Genomic DNA, 19,872 nt, shown 5'->3' with positions numbered 1-19,872 from the left:
CAGGAAAGCCCTAGGCAACTTTCCTCTGCAAAGCTCTGCCTATGCCCTTGATCCTATGCTGTTGAACTCTTGACATCAAATCTGCTGAATCCCTTTTGCTGTTCCAGAATTTTGATCCCTGCTCCTCCAGCATACACACCAATTTACCATCTTCTAGGCCAGGGGCAGCTCACAGAGTATCCTATGGATATTACTGGACTCCAGGTTCCTTTGGTCCCAGCCAGCATGGCCAACGGTCAGGGATAATGAGAGATACAGTCCAACAACATTTGGAAGTCACCACATTGTCTCTTCCTGTCCTAAACCTAGCCCAGCTCTGTAAAAAAAATGGCAATCTATCTTCCCCCTTTTCCCTTCTTTGAAATCCTGATTGCGTCCTCTATTAAGAGAGGTGCAAAGTCATTCCCACTTATTTGACCATTGTTTATTTGACCATTGTTGGCTTACTGATAGGGGCTCATTCATACATGTCTGGAAGTTAAGCAAGGGGCTGGACATGTTTTCAGAACTCAGAAATTTCAGACCAATTTATTGGGAGGAAGGTGAGTGTAGCTAGTAGTTCTTGTTCATAGGTGTATCTAGAGGGCTAGGATGCAGTTGTGTATGGCTTCTGGTCCCTGGCATTGTAACTCATGTTGAGGAACCAGTGATCCACATTGCTGACAGGGATTGGAGAACAATGGACCAGCCCTTTCTGATGGATGGGCATTCTGGATGGATGTGACCTACCAAATACAGCCAGATCACTAGGCTGAAGGCCCCACCTCCAGGAGAGGAAATTTTGGATACATTTCATCTAGAAGAAACAGCCCTTGGGCCCCAGGTTCACTATATCTCATGGCAACTCCAAGAAAGAAGAAAATTGTGCTATTATAGAATAGCTGCTCAAGGAAGGCTCTGCATGATATATATACCCCATGTCATATTGGAGAGAGTTCCTTGCCACTGTAGGCCCATTTAGTGAGAAGGTTGGGTGTCCATGGATGATTGCCTTAAGTTGTTCGCTGCAAGCAGAAAAAAGAATACGTCCAGACTCGCTTCCTACTATGGGTGTGGGAATATTCCAAGGCAGGAATGAGGAACCTCTCCAGAAATTCTTGGACTCCAACTCTGCTTATCCATCTGCACTGGCCATGCTGGCTGGAGCTGATGGGAGTTAGTGTCCAACAACCTATGGAGGTTCACAGATTCTCCATCCCTGTCTGAAGGGATTGATACCTTCTTATTGTGCCGTGGAGAGCAAGGGAAGCTGCTGCTTAGAAGTGCCTTATGATGAACACTGTGCCCAGGGTCAGTCCCATTGTGCTGTTGGTATATGGGACTAAGGACTAACCTCCTCTCCCTCACCAGGGCCACTCATTCTGCTCCTGGTCTTAGCTGGACTATTGCCAGCCGAGAGAGCCCTGTTAGCTATCCTGCCAATTATCACCTAGGCCAGAGGGAGTTGCACTCTATACTTTTATTATTATGCAACTGTTCACCAAATTGTTGGTTATGCAGAGATCTAGTGGATGCATTTGTCATGCTTGACTGTGTGCCAGCTGGAAAAGTGGGATACAAATAAAGTGACTATTACATCACATCTGACGGCTGCATGATCCTTTTCGTCAGGGGTGGGGATCCTGTGCACTTCCAGCTGTTGCTGGATTACACAGCCCATCAACCATGACTGTTGGTCATGAAGACTGGGGCCGACGGGAGTTGCAGTCCAACAGTATCCAGAGTCACTTGAGGGCAGTGGCGCCAATCTAGTGTTCCTGCTGGTGTGTTTGCACTGCACCAACCTTGCCCTTCATCCTCCCGATAAGCAGCGCCAGTGATGGGAAGTCAGGTAAATGCTGCTGCCCCATCGATCACTACTGGCAATGATTCTTCTGTAGAACAGTTTCTTCCTACATGTTGTACCCCCTAACCCACTGATGCATTTATTTATTTTGCTCAGCTAGGAAGAGATTTGGGGAAAGCACACTGCCCACTGGTATGTTTCATTTGCAATTTTAATTGGCTTATCAGAGACAAAGAGGTGATGACAGAGTTAGAAAATGAAACATTTATCCTCCCCCCTTTTCCTCACCCCCTCACCCACTCCACTTGCTTTTGTCTCCTGGGATATTTTGAGCTATGCAGCGTGGAGATCAGCCACTTCAAAACGAAGAGATTCTTATTCTTTGAAACCTCTCTTACATTAAAGATTATCCCCCCATAGCCTCCCCTCCCCACTGCCCACCCCTTAGCTGAAGCAATGCTGACCTAGCATAAAGCCTTCTAGCTATGGTAGATTGGTATACAAAGGATTTTTTTTCTTTTCTTTTCTTTTTCTTACAAAAAACAGAAAAGCAGGAATTTCTTCACCCTCCCTCTTCCTCTTTTTTTTAAACATTATTCACAAAAGTTTACAAAATAGCCTTGAAATTAATCTCCAATCCACTTTTGAGATCCAATCCATTTTTGCTAACTGATGTTGCTAATAGATTGAAGGATGCATTCATTGTTCTGAGGACCATTATTGTTCTTTGTGATCTCATAGCCCCATAAGTTTGCCTTTCCTCCATATTCACCTTCCCTAAGGTGGTCCCCAGGAGGCAACCCATGCAGCCTACAAGAAGAGGCTTGGTGGATTTGGTTCAATATTAGATTCTCGATGGGCAATACACATGTACACATAAGGGAAAAGCCTCTTTTTTGTATCTCCAAGGGAGCAGCAATTTGCTGAACAAAACGTACATTGGTAACAGGCTGCCAGGGGATCCACAGGCAGCCTATAAAGGGATGGTGAGATGCCAAGCTTGGTGCTTCCAAGCTCATGGTGTCTGCTCTCTGGGCACTGACTTTATTTGCTGGAACTTTCCCTCCATAAACAATGGATTGTTCATCTTGGTATAAAAGAACATTGGTTTGGCCAAACTGGTGATTTTTGTTGGGTAAGGAGACATCCAAAGGGGACATTTTGTTGTCTTCATCCTCCATGCTTATTGTTTTCATGGTTGAGCTTTCCCCCCCATTTATATTTGGTAATTTTTTTTTAATCCACCAGAACTTCTTGCCCACCCTCTCTGGGGGGAAAAAGCTCCCAGAATCCTTCAGGAGTCTAGTGGTGTTGCTTGAACCTCCATGGCTAGGAGTGTCTCACTTTTCCTTGCTTGATCCCAGTGTTTGATATAAGTCGGATACACAACACGCACTGAAGAGGAACCTGACTTCCATGGCATGCAGGCCCTGTGGCTCCCAGGCTGTGGCTTGAGAGCACCCAAACCATAGTTGCCTATAAGGCTAATAAGCAGCAACAAAACACAAAGAGACAGCACCAGTAGGGCGCTCTGCCTGTTTTCCAGGTACTGGTATTGTGCCTCTTTAGTCCTAGCATTGACGCAGGACACCTTGCTCTGCAAGGCTACGAAGGCGACATGAAGGCAGGCCCAGTATTCTGTGCTGTGGTGTAGCCGTGTGATGTTGTACATATGGGTGCCTGTTGGGAGACGGGCCACACTCATCATGTCCAGGCTGGGGTTGAAGCTGGACCATGTGAGGTTGGAAGAAATGGTATTGAGATGAGGTTTCCAAGCAACCAAGATGTGGTAGGCCTGGACATCTTTCACCAGCAGCTCCAGAGTATCCTCGCTGAAGGGGAAAGAACTGTTGACCATCAAGCTGATGCTTCTTGTATCGGCACCAATGAGATTTTGAGCCATGCATGTGTACAGCCCAGCTTCTTGTGCTGTAACCTTGTGGATCTCTATTGTCCCTTCAGGGTACACTTTATACTTTCCATCTTCAGAGTAGGGCATTAGCTTGAGACCTGATGGTGTGACCCAGTAGATCTCTGGCTCTGGTTCTGCCAGAGCCCTGCAGTGAAGAGAGACATCCTCACCATCTGCCACCTCCAAATGGGAAGGAAAGCTTTTGTCGGAGATGAGGGGCAAGCACCTATCAGTCATTTCCCTGAAAGGGACGTCGCGGATGTGCTTCCTCTTTAGGTCCGGTGGCTCAGCACATAATGTGGATTGAGGCTCAATGAAGCGGATGCGGTTCTCTGTACTGTTGACCCAGCGGATGACGCAGTCACAGCGGATGGGGTTGCTATGGATACTGATCTCCTGCAGATTGGGGAGGGACTCCAGTGTCTGCTTATGCAAGGCACTTAGGGCATTGTTGTTGAGCATGAGGGTCTCCATCTGGGGGAGGTGGTGGAAAGCACTCGGGTGAATGTAGGATAGTTTAGGGTTATTGGTCACATCCAGCTTGGTCAGTTCAGGCAGGTTGATCAAGGCAAACTTGTCAATGGAAACCAGCTCCTCCATGTTGTTGAGTCCCAGTTCCTTGAGGTGCAGCATATTTGTGAAGTCACTCTGCTTAATCCTCTGAAGCGGGTTTTTGTTCAGATCCAGGAACTTGAGACCAGGGACTTGCTGCAGTGCCCGTTTGGGGACATTGACCAGCTTGTTGTCATAGAAAGAAAGGCTCTCCAGACTTTTCAGGCCTACTAGCGCATAATCTGAAATCTCCTTCAGGTTCATTCCAGCCAGAACCAAACTCCTCAGATTGGATAGGGCCCTGAAGTTCATATCCAAAATGGCATCCACTTTGTTGCCTCCAATCATGAGGATCTCCAAACTGGGCAACACTTGGAACCAGCGGCTGTCAACTGCCCTCAGGAAGTTGGAGTTGAGGTGGAGCCGAAGGAGACTTCCAAGGCCTGAGAAGGCTTGGGGTGAAATCCTACGTATTTGATTGTGGTTAAGATAAAGCTCCTGGAGGTTTGACAGGCCCGGGAAGCTGTTGTCAGACAGTTCAGCCAGCTGGTTCTCTTCCAGGTGAAGGCTCAGCAACTGGGGCACATTCTTCAGGCCGAAGTCCAAAACGTCTGAGAAGCTGTTCTGTGACAAATCTAGCTCTGTCAGGTTTTTCAGATAGTCCAGCTCGCTCTGCTCGACCTTGGCAATATTGTTACTTTGCAAGAGAAGAATCTGCGTCCCCTCTGGCAAGCTTTCAGGCACTGTGGAGATAAACAAATCATTACAGTCAACTGTGGCTGCTTCCCTGTACACAGACCTGGGCGTGTACCATGGCCTGATCTGGCAGACACATTGCAGTGGGCATTTGACCTTCCAGGGCACAACAGGGATTGCAGTGGTGGTTGCCATACAGATGAGAAGCAAGTTCAGTTGGAAGTGTCTCATTTTCAACTGGCAAGTCCAACTTCCATGCAAGGTGTAAGCTTTTACAGGACACATTTGGAACTCAACATAAGCAAAAACAAAACCCAGAAACAGGGAAGAGCAGACAGCAAAAATCCACTGCCCTGCCACCCCTGGAAGCTTCCACAGAAGTTGTTGTTCCTGAGGGAGGGTGCTGTGCTAGGGGTAGGAGGCTTCCTCAGCTAAAGAGGTCATCCTAATGGGCCTTGTGGTCCTTCTTTTTCTAATCAGAGCTTCTCCTTTTCCTCCTCCATAAGTGGTTCATTTTTTCTCTGGCTTGCATCATTCAGACTTCTTCTTAAGGCTGCACCTGAAAGAGATAAACAAAAAAACTTTGTGTAAGAAATAAAATTCACAAGCTAGCAACACACAGGAGTCAAAGCTTAGCATGCCATTGTGGAGATTTCATACAGAGCTGCTGTAAGTGTGGCAGAGGCAGTGTTTCAGAACTCATGACCGAAGTATGCATGTGTCCATCATGGGTTGACATTCTGTGAAAATTGTTCAAATCTGTTTGACCAAAAAGGTCTCATGCCTTGCTAATGGCTTTCAATATTGTGTTTTAATGTTTGCCTGCTTCCCCTTCCCACCCATGATCCACTGCCTACAGCCAAGTCTTATGATACTACTGCATTTGTGCCCGTCCTTCTAGGGAACAATGCCTGCAGGTTTTACACCAGGCATTCTTAAAATCCTGTACACAGCCAGGGAATTGTGTGTGTGTGCTGGAGGGGTGGGGGTGGGCAGTAGCAGATTGACAGGGTCTGGAGAGTAGTTCACCCAGGAGTCATTGACTGTGGAAGACAGGCCCAGCACAGAAAGTTAGAGGGCACCACTTGTCACCTGCATTTCTTAGCTGAAACCTCTCCAGTGTATCAGCCAGGATCTGCAGTTCATTTGGGGAGATGACCTTTCCTCCTCATGGCCATTTGGAGGTGGGCCTGCCCTTCTTTATGAACAGTCCCCCTAGTCTGAAGTGGCTACTCACCAAATACCGGTGGGCTACAGCAGAAACATAAAACCCTGCAACAAACTAGTGTGCTAACTCTGTCACCTCGTCTACCCAGGTAGGACTATATAGATACTTTACAATATGAGTCCTAGCAAGAGTTTGTCCCCCTGCTCATCTTCCAACGTGGCATATACCATCAGCTGCCAATAGCACCCCTGAAACATTTACAGATGTCAAAATGGTTTTCTGCTATGGAAGAGGTTAAATGGACACAAATCGGACATAAAAAATGTAACTCTAAAAAAACAGCAGGAGTCCATTTCTTTCAGACCATCAAGGCACTCTATAGCAAACTTTAAGGTTACAGTACTTAAAAAAATGTTTCAAGAGGGAAAAAAAAAACGTTTTAAGAGGAAGTTGCCAAATGGGAATTCAGTAAGAAAACTGACAGTGTGGAATTTGGTCTCAGCAGATACTGGGAATTTCTAGCTCACTATATAATTGCCCGTTTTATTTTATTTTGTTTTGATAATTCTTTCTCTATTCAAATGGGTCTTCCATGCTTATGACTGAATTCTGTATTCAATCAATCATTCATTCCTTCATTCCAGCTCAGAAGTTGTGTCTCTGAGCACAGTGGCCTCCAAAGTTGGGGAAACTGTGGCTAATAAATTCAGACACAACTCCAAACCACAGGTAGCACAAACCATGGTTTGCAAGCCTGTTTCAAAGCACAGCTTCTGATCCTGGTTTGTTGGTTAGTCACAAACCGCAGTTTGTCAGTTCAGACAAAACACAAATCCATAGTTAAACTTGCCTAACTATGATTTGCTGTAATGTTTAATTGATTTATAGCAGAAATCTACAGCCAGGAAATAAAAGTTAGAATGATTTTTACACAATCCAGAAAAAGTTATGTATGATTAAGAGATCCCTTCATTCAGAATACAGTATTTCCACACAAAAAGGGAAGAAAGAAGTTAAATGCATACACTGCAATTGCTGGGAAGAATTTCTCTGTCTGCCTGTCTGCCTGTGTCTCTCTCTTTTTAAAGGAATAGTCCATTATAGGCTTGTAGCTCAGAGAGAATATATTCTCTCTCAGTCTTGCGTGCATGTGTGCACTCATGCACACACACTTTTTTTGAGTGCAGACTGCAGTCAAGGGCTATATTGGCAGCTTGTGAGTAATTCATCAGGTTGCTCTGCTGGCAGCTTAATCAGAGAGCGATCTCCTTCCCAGGGGACGGGGGGACATGCCCTCCTTTGGAAAACCATGTCACCAACTATTATTCTGCCTCCATCTTCCCAGTGCTCATATGATTATACTGCAACTCTCACAGACACGTTCCATGAGAAGGTAGGATGGATAAACCTGCTGTAAAAATCACTGTCCTTCCATTCCCAGACCCACATTAATGGCATTCATAAGAGACACATTGCAGGCTCAAATGTGTTCTTAGTTTCACTTGTGAATTGGCTTGAAGACCCATGCGGGGATTGCTACTGGCCATTTGGATGTTTTAATACATTTATCTGCTGGCATGGCTCTAAATGCACAATCCAGCAGAAGTCAGGCTTGATCGATAGCATGCAGCAGGATGAGGCAGCTGAATCTTGAGAGTGGGCAAACGGAACTGGCCCTACAACTGGACAGGATGAAGTAGCTGCCTCAGGAGACAGTTGCTGCAGCTGCTCTCTCTCTCTCTCTCTCTCTCTCTCTCTCTCTCTCTCTCTCTCTCTCTGTGTGTGTGTGTGCACATCTGCACCCCCCCCCCCCGGGCTGTTCCACCTGAGCCCTCCAAGCTGTTCCCTTTCTTGGATCTAGAAAACCAGTTTCCTCCAAAAGCGCCTGGAGTAGTGAAATAAGTCTTAGCTTGTACTAGCATATAAGGCATTATACAAGTCAGGACGATGTTACTTCAGAGACCACATTACCCCTTAAATGCCGAGTAGGTCAGTGCAGTCTGCTGGAGAGCATCACTTTCATGTCCCCAAGATATCTGAAGGGTGCTCTGTAAACACCCTGAAGGCAGCACTGTTTAGGGAAGTTTTTAAGGACTGATGTTTTAGTGTCTTTTTAATCTCTGTTGGAAGCTGCCCAGGGTGGCTGGAGAGGCCCAGCTGGATGGATGGGGTAATATTATTATTATTATTATTATTATTATTATTATTATTATTATTATTATTATTATTATTAAATTCATTCTGGTGTGGCTGCCCCTGTTCTGTGGAACAGCATGTATCCTGTGAGGATACAACAGGCACCCACCAGCTACACATTCCCATAAACAATTGAAGACCTTCTTGTTCAAACAAGCTTTCTCATCTGGATTAATATTTCTCTGCCAGACCTACTCTGCTACTGTTTTCTATATTGTTGCTCACTGTTTTTATTGCATCTTGTACATTGCCTTGAGATGTGTGTTGAAGGTGATTAAACAACAGTGGCCAACCTAGTCATGGAGTGGGCACCCTCTTGTATTTAGCATCTGGCAGCAAAATCTCTTGGGCCAGCCTTGAGAAGAGAGGTGATTGAACACTCTTCTCACAAAAACACATAGAAAACATGTGCACCTAGGAAACTGGCATGCCAGAGAAAAGCCTAGCCTGGAGCTCTTCTTGACACCTGCTTTTTGTGTGTCCAGAGACTCTATTTAAAGACAATGTTTGCCTATATTTCTTGATCAGTTTTCCCCAGATCACTTTCCAGTCTCAAGGAAATGAAGGAACCTTATTCTGTACCTGCCTCCTTTAAAAGAGGAAAATACATTGTTTTGCACGATCTGGATGGATTTATGGAAGAAAACACATCCGCAGAGAGGGGAAAGAAAGATGAAGGTCCATCAGGAAGGATGTGAAAATCGATACAGCCCACCCTTTCTTTAGTGCAGTTCCTCTGGGAGTTGGCATAATAAAAGTCAAAAGACCTTGTGGAAGGCAGCAGCGTAAATGTAAAGGATCAATTTTGGCACATGGGCCACAGCAAGGCAGTGGCATATAATCTTTACTCCGACACCCTTTATAGAGTGAGCATTGGGCCTGTAACTAACTTCTTTGGCCTTGGAAAACCACAGCCTTGTTCATTTAATTTTCCTGGAGTGCATGATGATTGCAAGTTGCATGTTTAAACTTCATAGATGATTGGGGGTTTTGTTCTGCAAATCACAGGGTCTTTCTCTTTCTGAACCTCAAAGCCGGGAGGTGGTTTGAAGAAGAACCGTTAAACTGATCTGGAAATGCTGATCTTTTCTATTTGGAATTGGGAGTGTGAAGTGAGGGTTAAAGCAAATCAGCTTTAAGGAAGCCTTTCTGAAAAGGCTCAGCATACAGTTTATTTTCAAGGCATTTATTTTTGTTCTCTCTCCCCCCTCCATTCTTTTTATCTTTTTGTTAATTTAGTTAAGTGCCTCTAATGTTATGTGTACATCTAGAGGTTGAAGCTCTGGGAGGGTGGAAATACAATTGGAGGTGGGTATAGGCTTATTTATTTATTTGTATTTTATTTGTTATGCAAAAAGGGCAAGGAGGGGAAGGATCCATTTATTCTGGACCAAATCTTTTGGAATACAAGTTCTTAAATTAAAATATTGCTATATAAATGTTATTTTTAAAAAACAACAGTGAAAACAAATTGGGACTTCTCTTTTAGGTCATCCTATGGACCAGCCAGTGCTTGCCCTCTTCTCTTTCATGGAACCTGGGTCCAGAGGAGGTCCAAGTGGCCATTGCTTGGTCAGTTAAAGCCTGCGTCTTTGCTTTCCATCACCTGTGATATAAGATGAGTGTTAGGTGGGGAAGGGAATCACCCTCTTTCAGTGTAGGTGGACTGCATCAATTATTGTAGGAGACCTTTGTGGGAATCCTTCAGTCAGACCAGTGGCGTAGCGTGGGTTGTCAGCACCCGGGGCAAGGCAAGTAATTTGCGCCCCCTAACCCCCAGATGTTGCGCCCGGTGCGGCCGCCCCCCCCCCTGCACCCCCCACGCTACGCCACTGAGTCAGACCCATAATGTCGTTTGTACTGGCCTTGTCTTAAATGTCTTTTCTAGGTCAAAATGTGGAGGTTTGGTGAAGATGAGCTTCTAGCAAACAGTTTGTTACAGAGGAGGGGTGTGTGGGAGGTGGGGGTGAAGGAGGACAGTATTCTAGCAATCAAACTGTGCAGAATGACAGTTGCGTCGTCTGTCACTCCTCATTAATCATTTTGTGCTTATCACTCATTATTACTGATTCCTTGTCTGCCATTCATTGTTAACAGCTACACAAAGCATATGGGCTAGTCAATTCTGGTTATGGATTTAGCAATTTTACCTAATGGAGGAGCTGCAAAGGTAATTAGCAGGAGACCTTAGGCTAGTCCCTACCCTGCTGAACTCTGTTGAACTAGGTTTCTGTTTCATGGTTCTGCGTTGCTTGCCTTATTTAGCTACAGGCTCCAGTTTGAATTATTATGGGCCCTTTTCTCCCATTGCCATTTTTTCTGTGGCAGATTACATCTATGTGATAAAATAAATCTAACAGGCAGGACTTTAAGGCAGGAGTGTTAATGTTTCTTGATGTCGGTGAATGAGAAGAGAGGTCCAGCACCAGTGACTGGTGGGGTTGGGCTTTGGCCAAGGGCTCTATCTGCTCCATGATTAGCTGACTCTTCTTGCCATTGGCTTTGGCTCCTGCTAGTGTTGGGTCTCCCTCTATCCTGTCCTATCAGTCCCAGTGGGCACCAGACACCAATGAAAGCTTGAAAAATGGACATTTTTAAATTTAATTTGCTGGAAAACTTCCAGTCGACTGCAAGCAACATCCTGCTTACAAGAGAACACAGAGCTGTGGCTTTCCCTTTTCACACATTTCAACATACCTTGGGCCAGGAAGAGGGCAAGGAAAATGTGCAGTGTGTTAGTTGGGAGCAGAGTTTTGAAAATGGGACTAGTCGCTGTTTGACAGAACTGAGGATTCTGGGAATTCCCCTGCACATATTTTTTCACAGTCCTTTGTGACAGTCTTGAATGAATGATTGTGACTGCAGGAGGATTTATTAGTGCTTAATAAAACAAATTCCAATTAGTTTGGCCATTCATCTGTACCATTATACTTTCTGTGCTCTTTGCCAACCCAAGTCCACATACACAGAGCAAATGCATGACAGCCAGTGTGGTGTAGGTCAGGTTAAGATCTAGGAGACCAGGGCTCAGATCCCCACTTGGTCACGCAGCTCACTGAGTAGCCTTGGACCAGTCACTGCCTCTCAGCCTAAGCAACCTCACAGAGTTCTGGTGGGGATTAAATGCAGGGGGAGACAACCATGTCTCAAGCTCCTTGGAGGAAAAAGGTGGGATCTAAATGCAATAAAAAATGAAATGAAATTTACCAATTTGCTGTCACAGATGCCTGCCCCCCGCCCCCTAGATCTTTGAATGGAAGTTCTATGAGGATACACAAAAAATTCTTGGGTGCTATGGACAAAGATTTTTCACATTGTTGAGAGCAGAGTTCTTCAAAAGAGAGAACTCTCTACAGCCTGGGATGTTAGATTCAATGAAGGAGATGAAGCCGACCCACAGCGGGTTCACATCATGGGGCCAAAATCTCTCTGACTAGCATTTGAGCACACCTGCCACAGCTACCATCTCATATAGTGTAGCTGCTCATTAAAATCCCCAACTGCTAGTTCTGAAATCTTGGGCATCTTTTTCACACACACGAACTCTGAAGCACTTCCAACTTAACTAACCAAAAACATTCACATTCACTGTGCGTAGGCACCTTAAGGTTCTATAATTGCTACCAAGTGACATCCTAATTGGTTGCAACGATGCTGTGAAGAGATGCTGGATAACAAGTGGAGATGTTGCATTCTCCCTTTCTCTTCTTTCTGCTTGCCATTCCTAGCCTACTGAGTCCTTGTATGTTTCTATCCATACGTGACAGCAGTGAGCCAGCAGTAAATCACACTGTGCACATTGGCATTAACCCTTTATTAGCAGGAACAAGATCTGCACATACTTGGCAGAGTTTCAAACTCATCCCCGGTAGGATCAGTTGCCCCCCATGGATCAATTGCCGAGACTAAAGGTCCCTGCCTCCCTACAGCTGCCTCTGTCTCCTCTTCTCCAGGTTTCCCATGGATTGCTATTTACTCCTAAAAGGTAAAGGTAAAGGGACCCCTGACTATTAGGTCCAGTCGTGGCTGACTCTGGGGTTGCGGCGCTCATCTCGCTTTATTGGCAGAGGGAGTTGGCATACAGCTTCCGGGCCATGTGGCCAGCATGACTAAGCCTCTTCTGGCGAAACCAGAGCAGCGCACGGAAACGCTGTTTACCTTCTCACCGGAGCGGTACCTATTTATCTACTTGCACTTTGACGTGCTTTTGAACTTCTAGGTTGGCAGGAGCAGGGACCGAGCAACGGGAGCTCACCCCGTCGCGGGGATTCCAACCGCCGACCTTCTGATTGGCAAGTGGTTTAACCCACAGCACCACCCGCGTCCCTGCTATTCAGTGGTAAAGAGTGGATTTTTGGGAGGAAGTGCCAGGGCAAAAGAAGGGGAAGGGGAAGTTCTTGGACACACTGCACCTAGAACTGTGGCATAAAAGGAAGCAGTCATGTTCCATCAAATCTAGTCCACCTCTCCATTTACTTCCCCAAGATATCCCCCTCACCTCCCCACTATTATATATCTTTCCTCTGCATCTCCTCCCTTTCCATGATTTCACACCTTCCACATCCAGCAGCCCTGCTAGCACATTCACAGCGTGAGTTCAATACAGTGTAGAAAAGAGCTCATAATTCTACACTACTGATTCCCAGTCATTGTTTTTTAAGAGTACATTATCAACAGGAGTGAATCCTAAGTTAGTGTCATGGGAAAGGGCAAGAGCTTTGAAAATGGGGAAAATCGCACCTAGATGATTTCTTTAACTACAGGGGTGGAGCATCTCTGGCTTTCAATCAGCCCCATCCAGCCAAAACATCTGGAGAGCACCAGGTTGGGGAAGGCTGCTCTCTAGGACATAGAGACCAGTTCCAGTTTACTTGGGAAAGAGTTGCACTGAATGCAGTAAGACAACTACAGTTATGGCTAGGATCAGGGATCAAGCTTCTTATCTCCCCGCATATCCAGAGGTGCATTCTGTTCAAGAAACCTTCAGCACATGTAAAAGATGCATCAAACGAAGCCGATTGTCTTCCCTCTAAACTCATTTATCTGGAAGGAGCTTGCATCCATTGCACTGGCACTGACTTTGAATCATGTGCTTTTAGGACCAGGGTGCTTGGATGGCAGCAGTACAGTGGTAAATAGAAGTCATAGAGCAAGGACCCTGAGGACACTGGCTTTTCCTTTGGGTAACTCATTATGCACCACTGTCCCCAGACATCAGCTGGAAGTTTTCCAAATGCCTCCTAAATAGAATTTAATGTAGTTTCCGCGAGAGGGCTACATCTCTTTTATTTAATCATCCTGCTATTGTGGGGCCTGGGCCAGTCACACGGGAGCCCAAATGCACCCTCCAAGAGGCTGTTAAAATTCAATCTGTCTCCTTTGTAATGGACTGCATGTGCTTGCAGCACAGCCGCCAATTGGTTCACTGAGAGAACAAGATCTTTAATTACAGAGCAATTGTGGGCAGGTGGGACTGGTGGAGCTTGTTTGTGGAAGGTTAAAAATAAAATAAAGTCAAATTCTGTTATTGTAAATGTATTAATTCAGGAGATAGCAGGTGGCTGCACAGATAAACACAGAAAACACACCAGATGGACTGAGATGTTGCCCTGACAATCCATCGAAAGGACCAAGCCTTACAGAGTGTTTTGCACTTATTGCAAACTCCCAGCACCTTAATGTCCCACTAAATGTCTCAAGGCACTGAAGCTAACCGGGAAATAGAAGCTTAAGTACTGAGCAGGATCAGACTGTTAAACAGCATAAGACGTGCCTATGACATTTTCTGCAGACTGCCTTCCCCTACCAATACGACAAGGTTGCCTGTTAGGAGAATCAGGATAAGCATCATGCACTTTCCATTGTTATACCAAAAATGGAAGGTTGGTTCAGATGAGCATGTTTGTCATTTTATTAGCCAGCAAGCTATGGCTTAACATTGGAGTGTCGAGTGTGTGTTTGAACTGCATATGTTCAGATGATGTCATGGGCTACAAAAATTTGGTCTGTGGAGTTTCATCTCTGGTGGCTCTTCTGCACATGCAGCTCACCACTTGATGCTGACCACAAGAACAGTATTGCTGGATTACATTGAAGGTCCATCAAGCTTAGCATGTGTGCTGGGGTGGAGCTATGGAGGTATCCTTCTGACACCGATGCTGCTGGTGCATACCTGGGTGGGACTGGAATAGGGCAGAGTTTGGGTTTTGATTCCTCCCATTTCTTTGTTTCAGCAGCAGTACAGTGGACCCTCCGGATACGAATTAAATTCATTCTGGGGGTCTGTTCGCAACCTGAAAAGTCCATAGGCAGAGGCGCCTCTTCTGCACATGTGCACAGTGCGATTGAGCACTTCTGCGCGCACACGTGGCGCGCAGAGCACTTCTGCGCATGCGCGTGACCAAAACCTGGAAGTATACACTTCTGGGTTTGCTGCGTTCGTAATTCGAAAGTTACGTATCCAGAGTGGTACGTAACTAGAGGGTCCACTATACAGTGTAAGGAGGGAAGAGTCTCCCCCCCCCCAGGTGGTACAGTTAAACAACCAGGAGCCAGAAATCCTTCCTGACCCACCTTAAACTGTCCAACCAACAGATCCTGATCTACCTTTACCTACCCTTGTTGTAACTAAAGTTAAATGCACAGAACCAGTGCCATTTTTTTTTCTAGAAAAAGAGGTGTCTGGAACTCACCATGAACTTCTCCCTTGTTCTCTTAAAATGGCAATGGTGCCCAACTGAGCTCTGGCTGAAAAAAAGCACTGCATAGAACTCATTGCATATTCCACTCCATTTCACCTGTTTCCATCTCCTGTTGCCTTTCTTGTGTCTGATATATCTATTTATAGATGCCCTTCGGGGCAGGGACCTCCCCTCTCATTCTTTGTAAAGCAACTGACTACTTGTCAATGGCACTAGAAATAAATAACCATGCAATCCCATGCGTGTCTACTCAGATGTACAGCCCAAAGAGTTCAATGGGATTTGCTCCCAGATCAGTGTGAATCGGATTGCAGCCTCAATAAGTAAACCCATATACACACAGCCATACTCATTTCTGAATGGTGGCCCTGAAAGATCTGGGGACTGTGCATGACATGCTAATGTCTGCAAGATTTTAGTTGCTAGCTCCATACCTCTCATGGCTATTTCTGAGCTCTGTTTTCAGAAGCACCATCTTTACTTCAAACCTGTTTCTGCTCAGTACTTTATTTTTATTCTTCCTCTGTCTTTTGCAAATACTTTCCAGTTTGGGTAACCAAATGTGATGAACTTTTCATAGTTGTGCAGGGGAGGCAGTTGCAGCAGGTGGGGGGCTACTTGTCTGAGAAGCTGCATGCCCCCAAATTTCTTCCTCTACATGGCTTTTACAAAGACAAGAACCTTGTCTTTCCTCACACTCTTTTCCCCCAGCACCCCATGGTTAAATCCAGAAAATGCATGTGCTAACAGTACATATATATGTACATAGCATGTACATGTACATGCACACACATGTATATGTACATATATGTATATGTATATGTGTGTGTGTATATATATATATATATATATATATATATATATATATATATATGTAGGTTTTGGTGTTTTCGGGTATCTTCCCGTGTAAGAGTTGGGGTGTCTAGGCGACGTTTCGACGAGGTCTCACTCGTCATCTTCAGGCTGGTGCTTTCGGCTTCTTGTTACTAGAACAGAGCAGGATCTCAGTGTTTGAGTTCCTATAAATACTGTTGAGGGGGTGTGGTGTATAGCCTCCAACGTTCTGGGCAGAGAGGAAGTTCCCAGGTTATTGTGCCTTTTCTTCTTTTGTTCATTAATTACTTGAGGGATATCTTGAGTGATTTCTTGAGTGATATTCTGAGTACCACTTAGGAGGGTCATTAGGTGTGGATTAGTTGCTAAAGCTTTCGTGTCTTGACCTCTTGAGCTTGTGAAGAGTTTTTCTGAGTTTTTCTGAGAAGAGTTTTTCTGAGAAGATGGCTGTACTGCACTTAGTTGTGCTCTGGCTTGGCTTCGTGTATAGGCTCCTCCAAGCCAGAGCACAACTAAGTGCAGTACAGCCATCTTCTCAGAAAAACTCTTCTCAGAAAAACTCAGAAAAACTCTTCACAAGCTCAAGAGGTCAAGACACGAAAGCTTTAGCAACTAATCCACACCTAATGACCCTCCTAAGTGGTACTCAGAATATCACTCAAGAAATCACTCAAGATATCCCTCAAGTAATTAATGAACAAAAGAAGAAAAGGCACAATAACCTGGGAACTTCCTCTCTGCCCAGAACGTTGGAGGCTATACACCACACCCCCTCAACAGTATTTATAGGAACTCAAACACTGAGATCCTGCTCTGTTCTAGTAACAAGAAGCCGAAAGCACCAGCCTGAAGATGACGAGTGAGACCTCGTCGAAACGTCGCCTAGACACCCCAACTCTTACACGGGAAGATACCCGAAAACACCAAAACCTGCATTCCTGTACCCGTGAAAATCTACGAAAGCATATATATATATATATATATACACACATACATATACATAGCAGTACATATCATAAGCATTTCTGCAGAGCAGAGTGCCTAATTAGGGTAGCTGATGCAAAAGAAGACAGGGTTCCTGCACCTTGGTGTAGGGAATACCTGCTGAATTTTCCTCCTCTGCTCAGTTATTAAAGATGCAGGAGCCCCAGCCCTCTTTTGCATCTGGTCACATTAAGCTTAATGCAGCCGAATCTCACACTTGGGAGTCCAGCTTCCTCCCCCAAATTTCCAGCCCAGATCAGTTCCAGTCTCTCCTCTGGCTTGATCTCAAGCAGAAGATTCAGCCTTCCAGGAAGTCACCAGAATGCCAAGCAACAAAGGAGCTAATTAAAAATAAGTCCCACACATTTCTCTGCTGCTTCCTTCAGTGCCTTGTTCTAACCAGCCACCGCAGGGGAGTGTGGTTGTTCACAGAAGCAGGCGGGTAAACTCATTAGTAGTGCATTCCCTGTTCATCGCATGAGATAATTGTCGGAGGCTTTAGCACATTATAGGTGCTCTGAAGATGCGGCTAATGGATTGTGTACATATAACATTTCACTCTCATGCACACACCTACACGCTCATCCCTGATTTATCCCAGGGAAAATGGGCAAGTCATCCCCAAGATTACAAGGCAGATGAGAGGCAGGATAAACCAGGCAGTCCTGCATCGTGCTAGAGCCCTCTAGCTACCTTCAGGCTTTCCTTTTTCTCCAGCACCCCAGTGGGGGTTGGAAGAGTCCCGGGAAGATTCAAAGGCTTGCACTTGAATATACTCAAGATTATGAATCACAAAAGCAGCGTTTGCTAAGAGCTGTCATCACACCTATTTTGTCCGCTGCATTATAGCCAGGGATGTTATGTACGTGGATCAAATTGTCTTAACGCTATCTTTATTTGTTTCATTTTATTTATAAGATGCCAAAAATGTTCTGGGTGGTATGCAAAGATTTTAACTGGCCATAAGTACTCTGCTCAGGCTTACAATGCAAAAGATGGTGCCAAGGGGGGAGGAATATGGGGAGGGAAGAAGGGAAACAACCAAATCCAGGTAGCAAAAGTTTCCACCAGCAATTAAAAACAAGACAAATCTTGTGTGATGTACAGCTGATACACAGGCCATTTAGTTGTTCATTGACCAAGCATAATACAGTGGTGCCTCGCAAGACGAAAAGAATCCGTTCTGTGATTCTCTTCGTCTAGCGGTTTTTTCGTCTTGCGAAGCAAGCCCATTGAAGGATTAGCGGATTAGCGCTATTAGCGCTATTAGCAGCTTTTAGCGGCTTATCTGCTGATCGGATCAGCTGATAAGCGGCTTAGCGGCTTAGCAAAAAGGGGGGGGAGGAAAAAAACCCAGCAGGAACTCGCAAGACATTGTCGTCTTGCGAAGCAAGACCATAGGAAATTTGTTTTGCGAAGCACCTCCAAAATGGAAAACTCTTTCGTCTAGCGAGTTTTCCGTCTTGCGAGGCATTCGTCTTGTGGGGCACCACTGTAAGGTCTTTGGTTTAACCACTCATCCATTTGCCATTGTGTTAATAAGTTTGTAATGCATTAACTCTGTTGAATGTTAAGATGTGGGATGAAACTTGATGTACGGTGCTGGTATCTGACAATACATTTAATAACAGCAGCAGCAGCAGCAGCTGCAACAACAATTAAATAAATTTATCAAGGGGTAGCTATGTTAGTTTGTACCAACAAAGACAATAGAGTCTTATGGCACCTTAAAGGCTAAACAATGTATTCTGGCATAAGTTTTTGTGAGCAAAAGTCCACCATGGAATGAATGGAATGTTATCCTAAATTGACAGATTTAACACACACACAGATGTAAAGAGGAAAAAGTGTTAGCTGTTATGTCAGAGGGAAATTAAATGCAAGAAATGCAGACAGTAATAAGTGCATTAAAACTTTAATGTTTGCAAAATAATTCCAGTGACAATTCACAAAGCAGTGTTGAATATAATGCAACTACTCTGGTACTGGTGTGTTAATTAACACCTGTATCACCACCATCACCATCCTAACCACTAGAACAGACTGTTCTCTTGCTGCTCTGTGCTTTACTTAGACCTTGGCTGCCTAGGATTTTTTTTTTTACAAAGCAACCACTTCTCCCCCTTGCAACCTTGTTTGATCAATCAAACAAATACATTTGTTTGCATTCCCAGGCTAGGATCAATAGGCTATCCCTGGCTGCAAGAGGAGATTTAGAACCAGCATTATAGAGCATGGGGCTTGAATGAAAGATTGGCTATGGCATCTGACTTCTCCCACCCGCATCTTGTGAACCAGTCAGCCTCTGCCCACCATCCCATCCCCCACTTCCAATGCCCACCTCCAGGTTTGGGGGGTGGGCGGTGGCAGAGAGAATGAATCACCATGAAGGTGGAATGGTATAGAGAAAAAGAATATAAGCTGAACAGAATCAGGAAGGGGGAGAGTTGGCAGAAAACAATTTCCCTCGGGGAGGCAACATAACAAGAACAGCTGAGTGCATCCAAGCTGCCAACACAGAGTGCCTTTTGCAGGAGCTATACAACGATGCTTATGAAAAGGTGCCTCTTTTGAGCTAAATTTCCCCTGATGAAGAGCTTATTCCATCTCAAAATGTAACCTCATTTTGTACCTATTATGAAGTCTGATTTGATCTCTGTTGATTAGGTGCTCCTCTCATGCTGTGCTGCCGCTGCCAGACAAAAGCACAAGAGCACCTGTGTGTTTTGCTTAAGACTGGAGACAGAGCTGGACAATGGCTGGGTTCTCTAGTCCAAAAATTGGAGGATATGCTATGATTTGGAAAGCTGCCTCTCCAGCTGTACCCTGGCTGTTTGAAGGGCCCATTGAGTCCCAAGCCTGGAGCAATTCCTGAACCACCCTCCTCCCTCCCACGCGACAACCATGGGAAAGGAGCACTGAGGGTTGCAAAAGTGAGGTGGGCAGCTTGGGCTCACCAGAAAAAGGCCTGGCCATCGCCCCTGAGCATTGCACATCCTGGTCCTCCAACAGCATCGGGAAGGGACAAGTATGGCTACCACAG

General features: G+C 45.2%; 1 protein-coding gene across 3 annotated transcripts in view; it reads right to left on the bottom strand.

Moving 5' to 3' along the window:
* Positions 1 to 1,983: 1,983 nt before the first annotated feature.
* Positions 1,984 to 19,872, bottom strand: part of LRRN2 (leucine rich repeat neuronal 2) — a 159,132-nt gene continuing 141,243 nt past the window's right edge. For all 3 annotated transcript variants that reach the window (XM_081193442.1, XM_081193443.1, XM_081193444.1), the window contains exon 2: positions 1,984 to 5,505. In XM_081193442.1, coding sequence (XP_081049568.1) covers positions 3,081 to 5,231 — 2,151 coding nt within the window. In that variant the 5' untranslated portion in view covers positions 5,232 to 5,505 and the 3' untranslated portion in view covers positions 1,984 to 3,080. The remainder of the gene's footprint in view (positions 5,506 to 19,872) is intronic.

The sequence above is a fragment of the Podarcis bocagei genome (genome assembly GCF_964188305.1).
Source record: "Podarcis bocagei genome assembly, chromosome: 5".
Lineage (NCBI taxonomy): Eukaryota > Metazoa > Chordata > Lepidosauria > Squamata > Lacertidae > Podarcis > Podarcis bocagei.
Note: the sequence above shows the minus strand (reverse complement) of the source record. Positions and strands in the feature narration are given on the sequence as shown.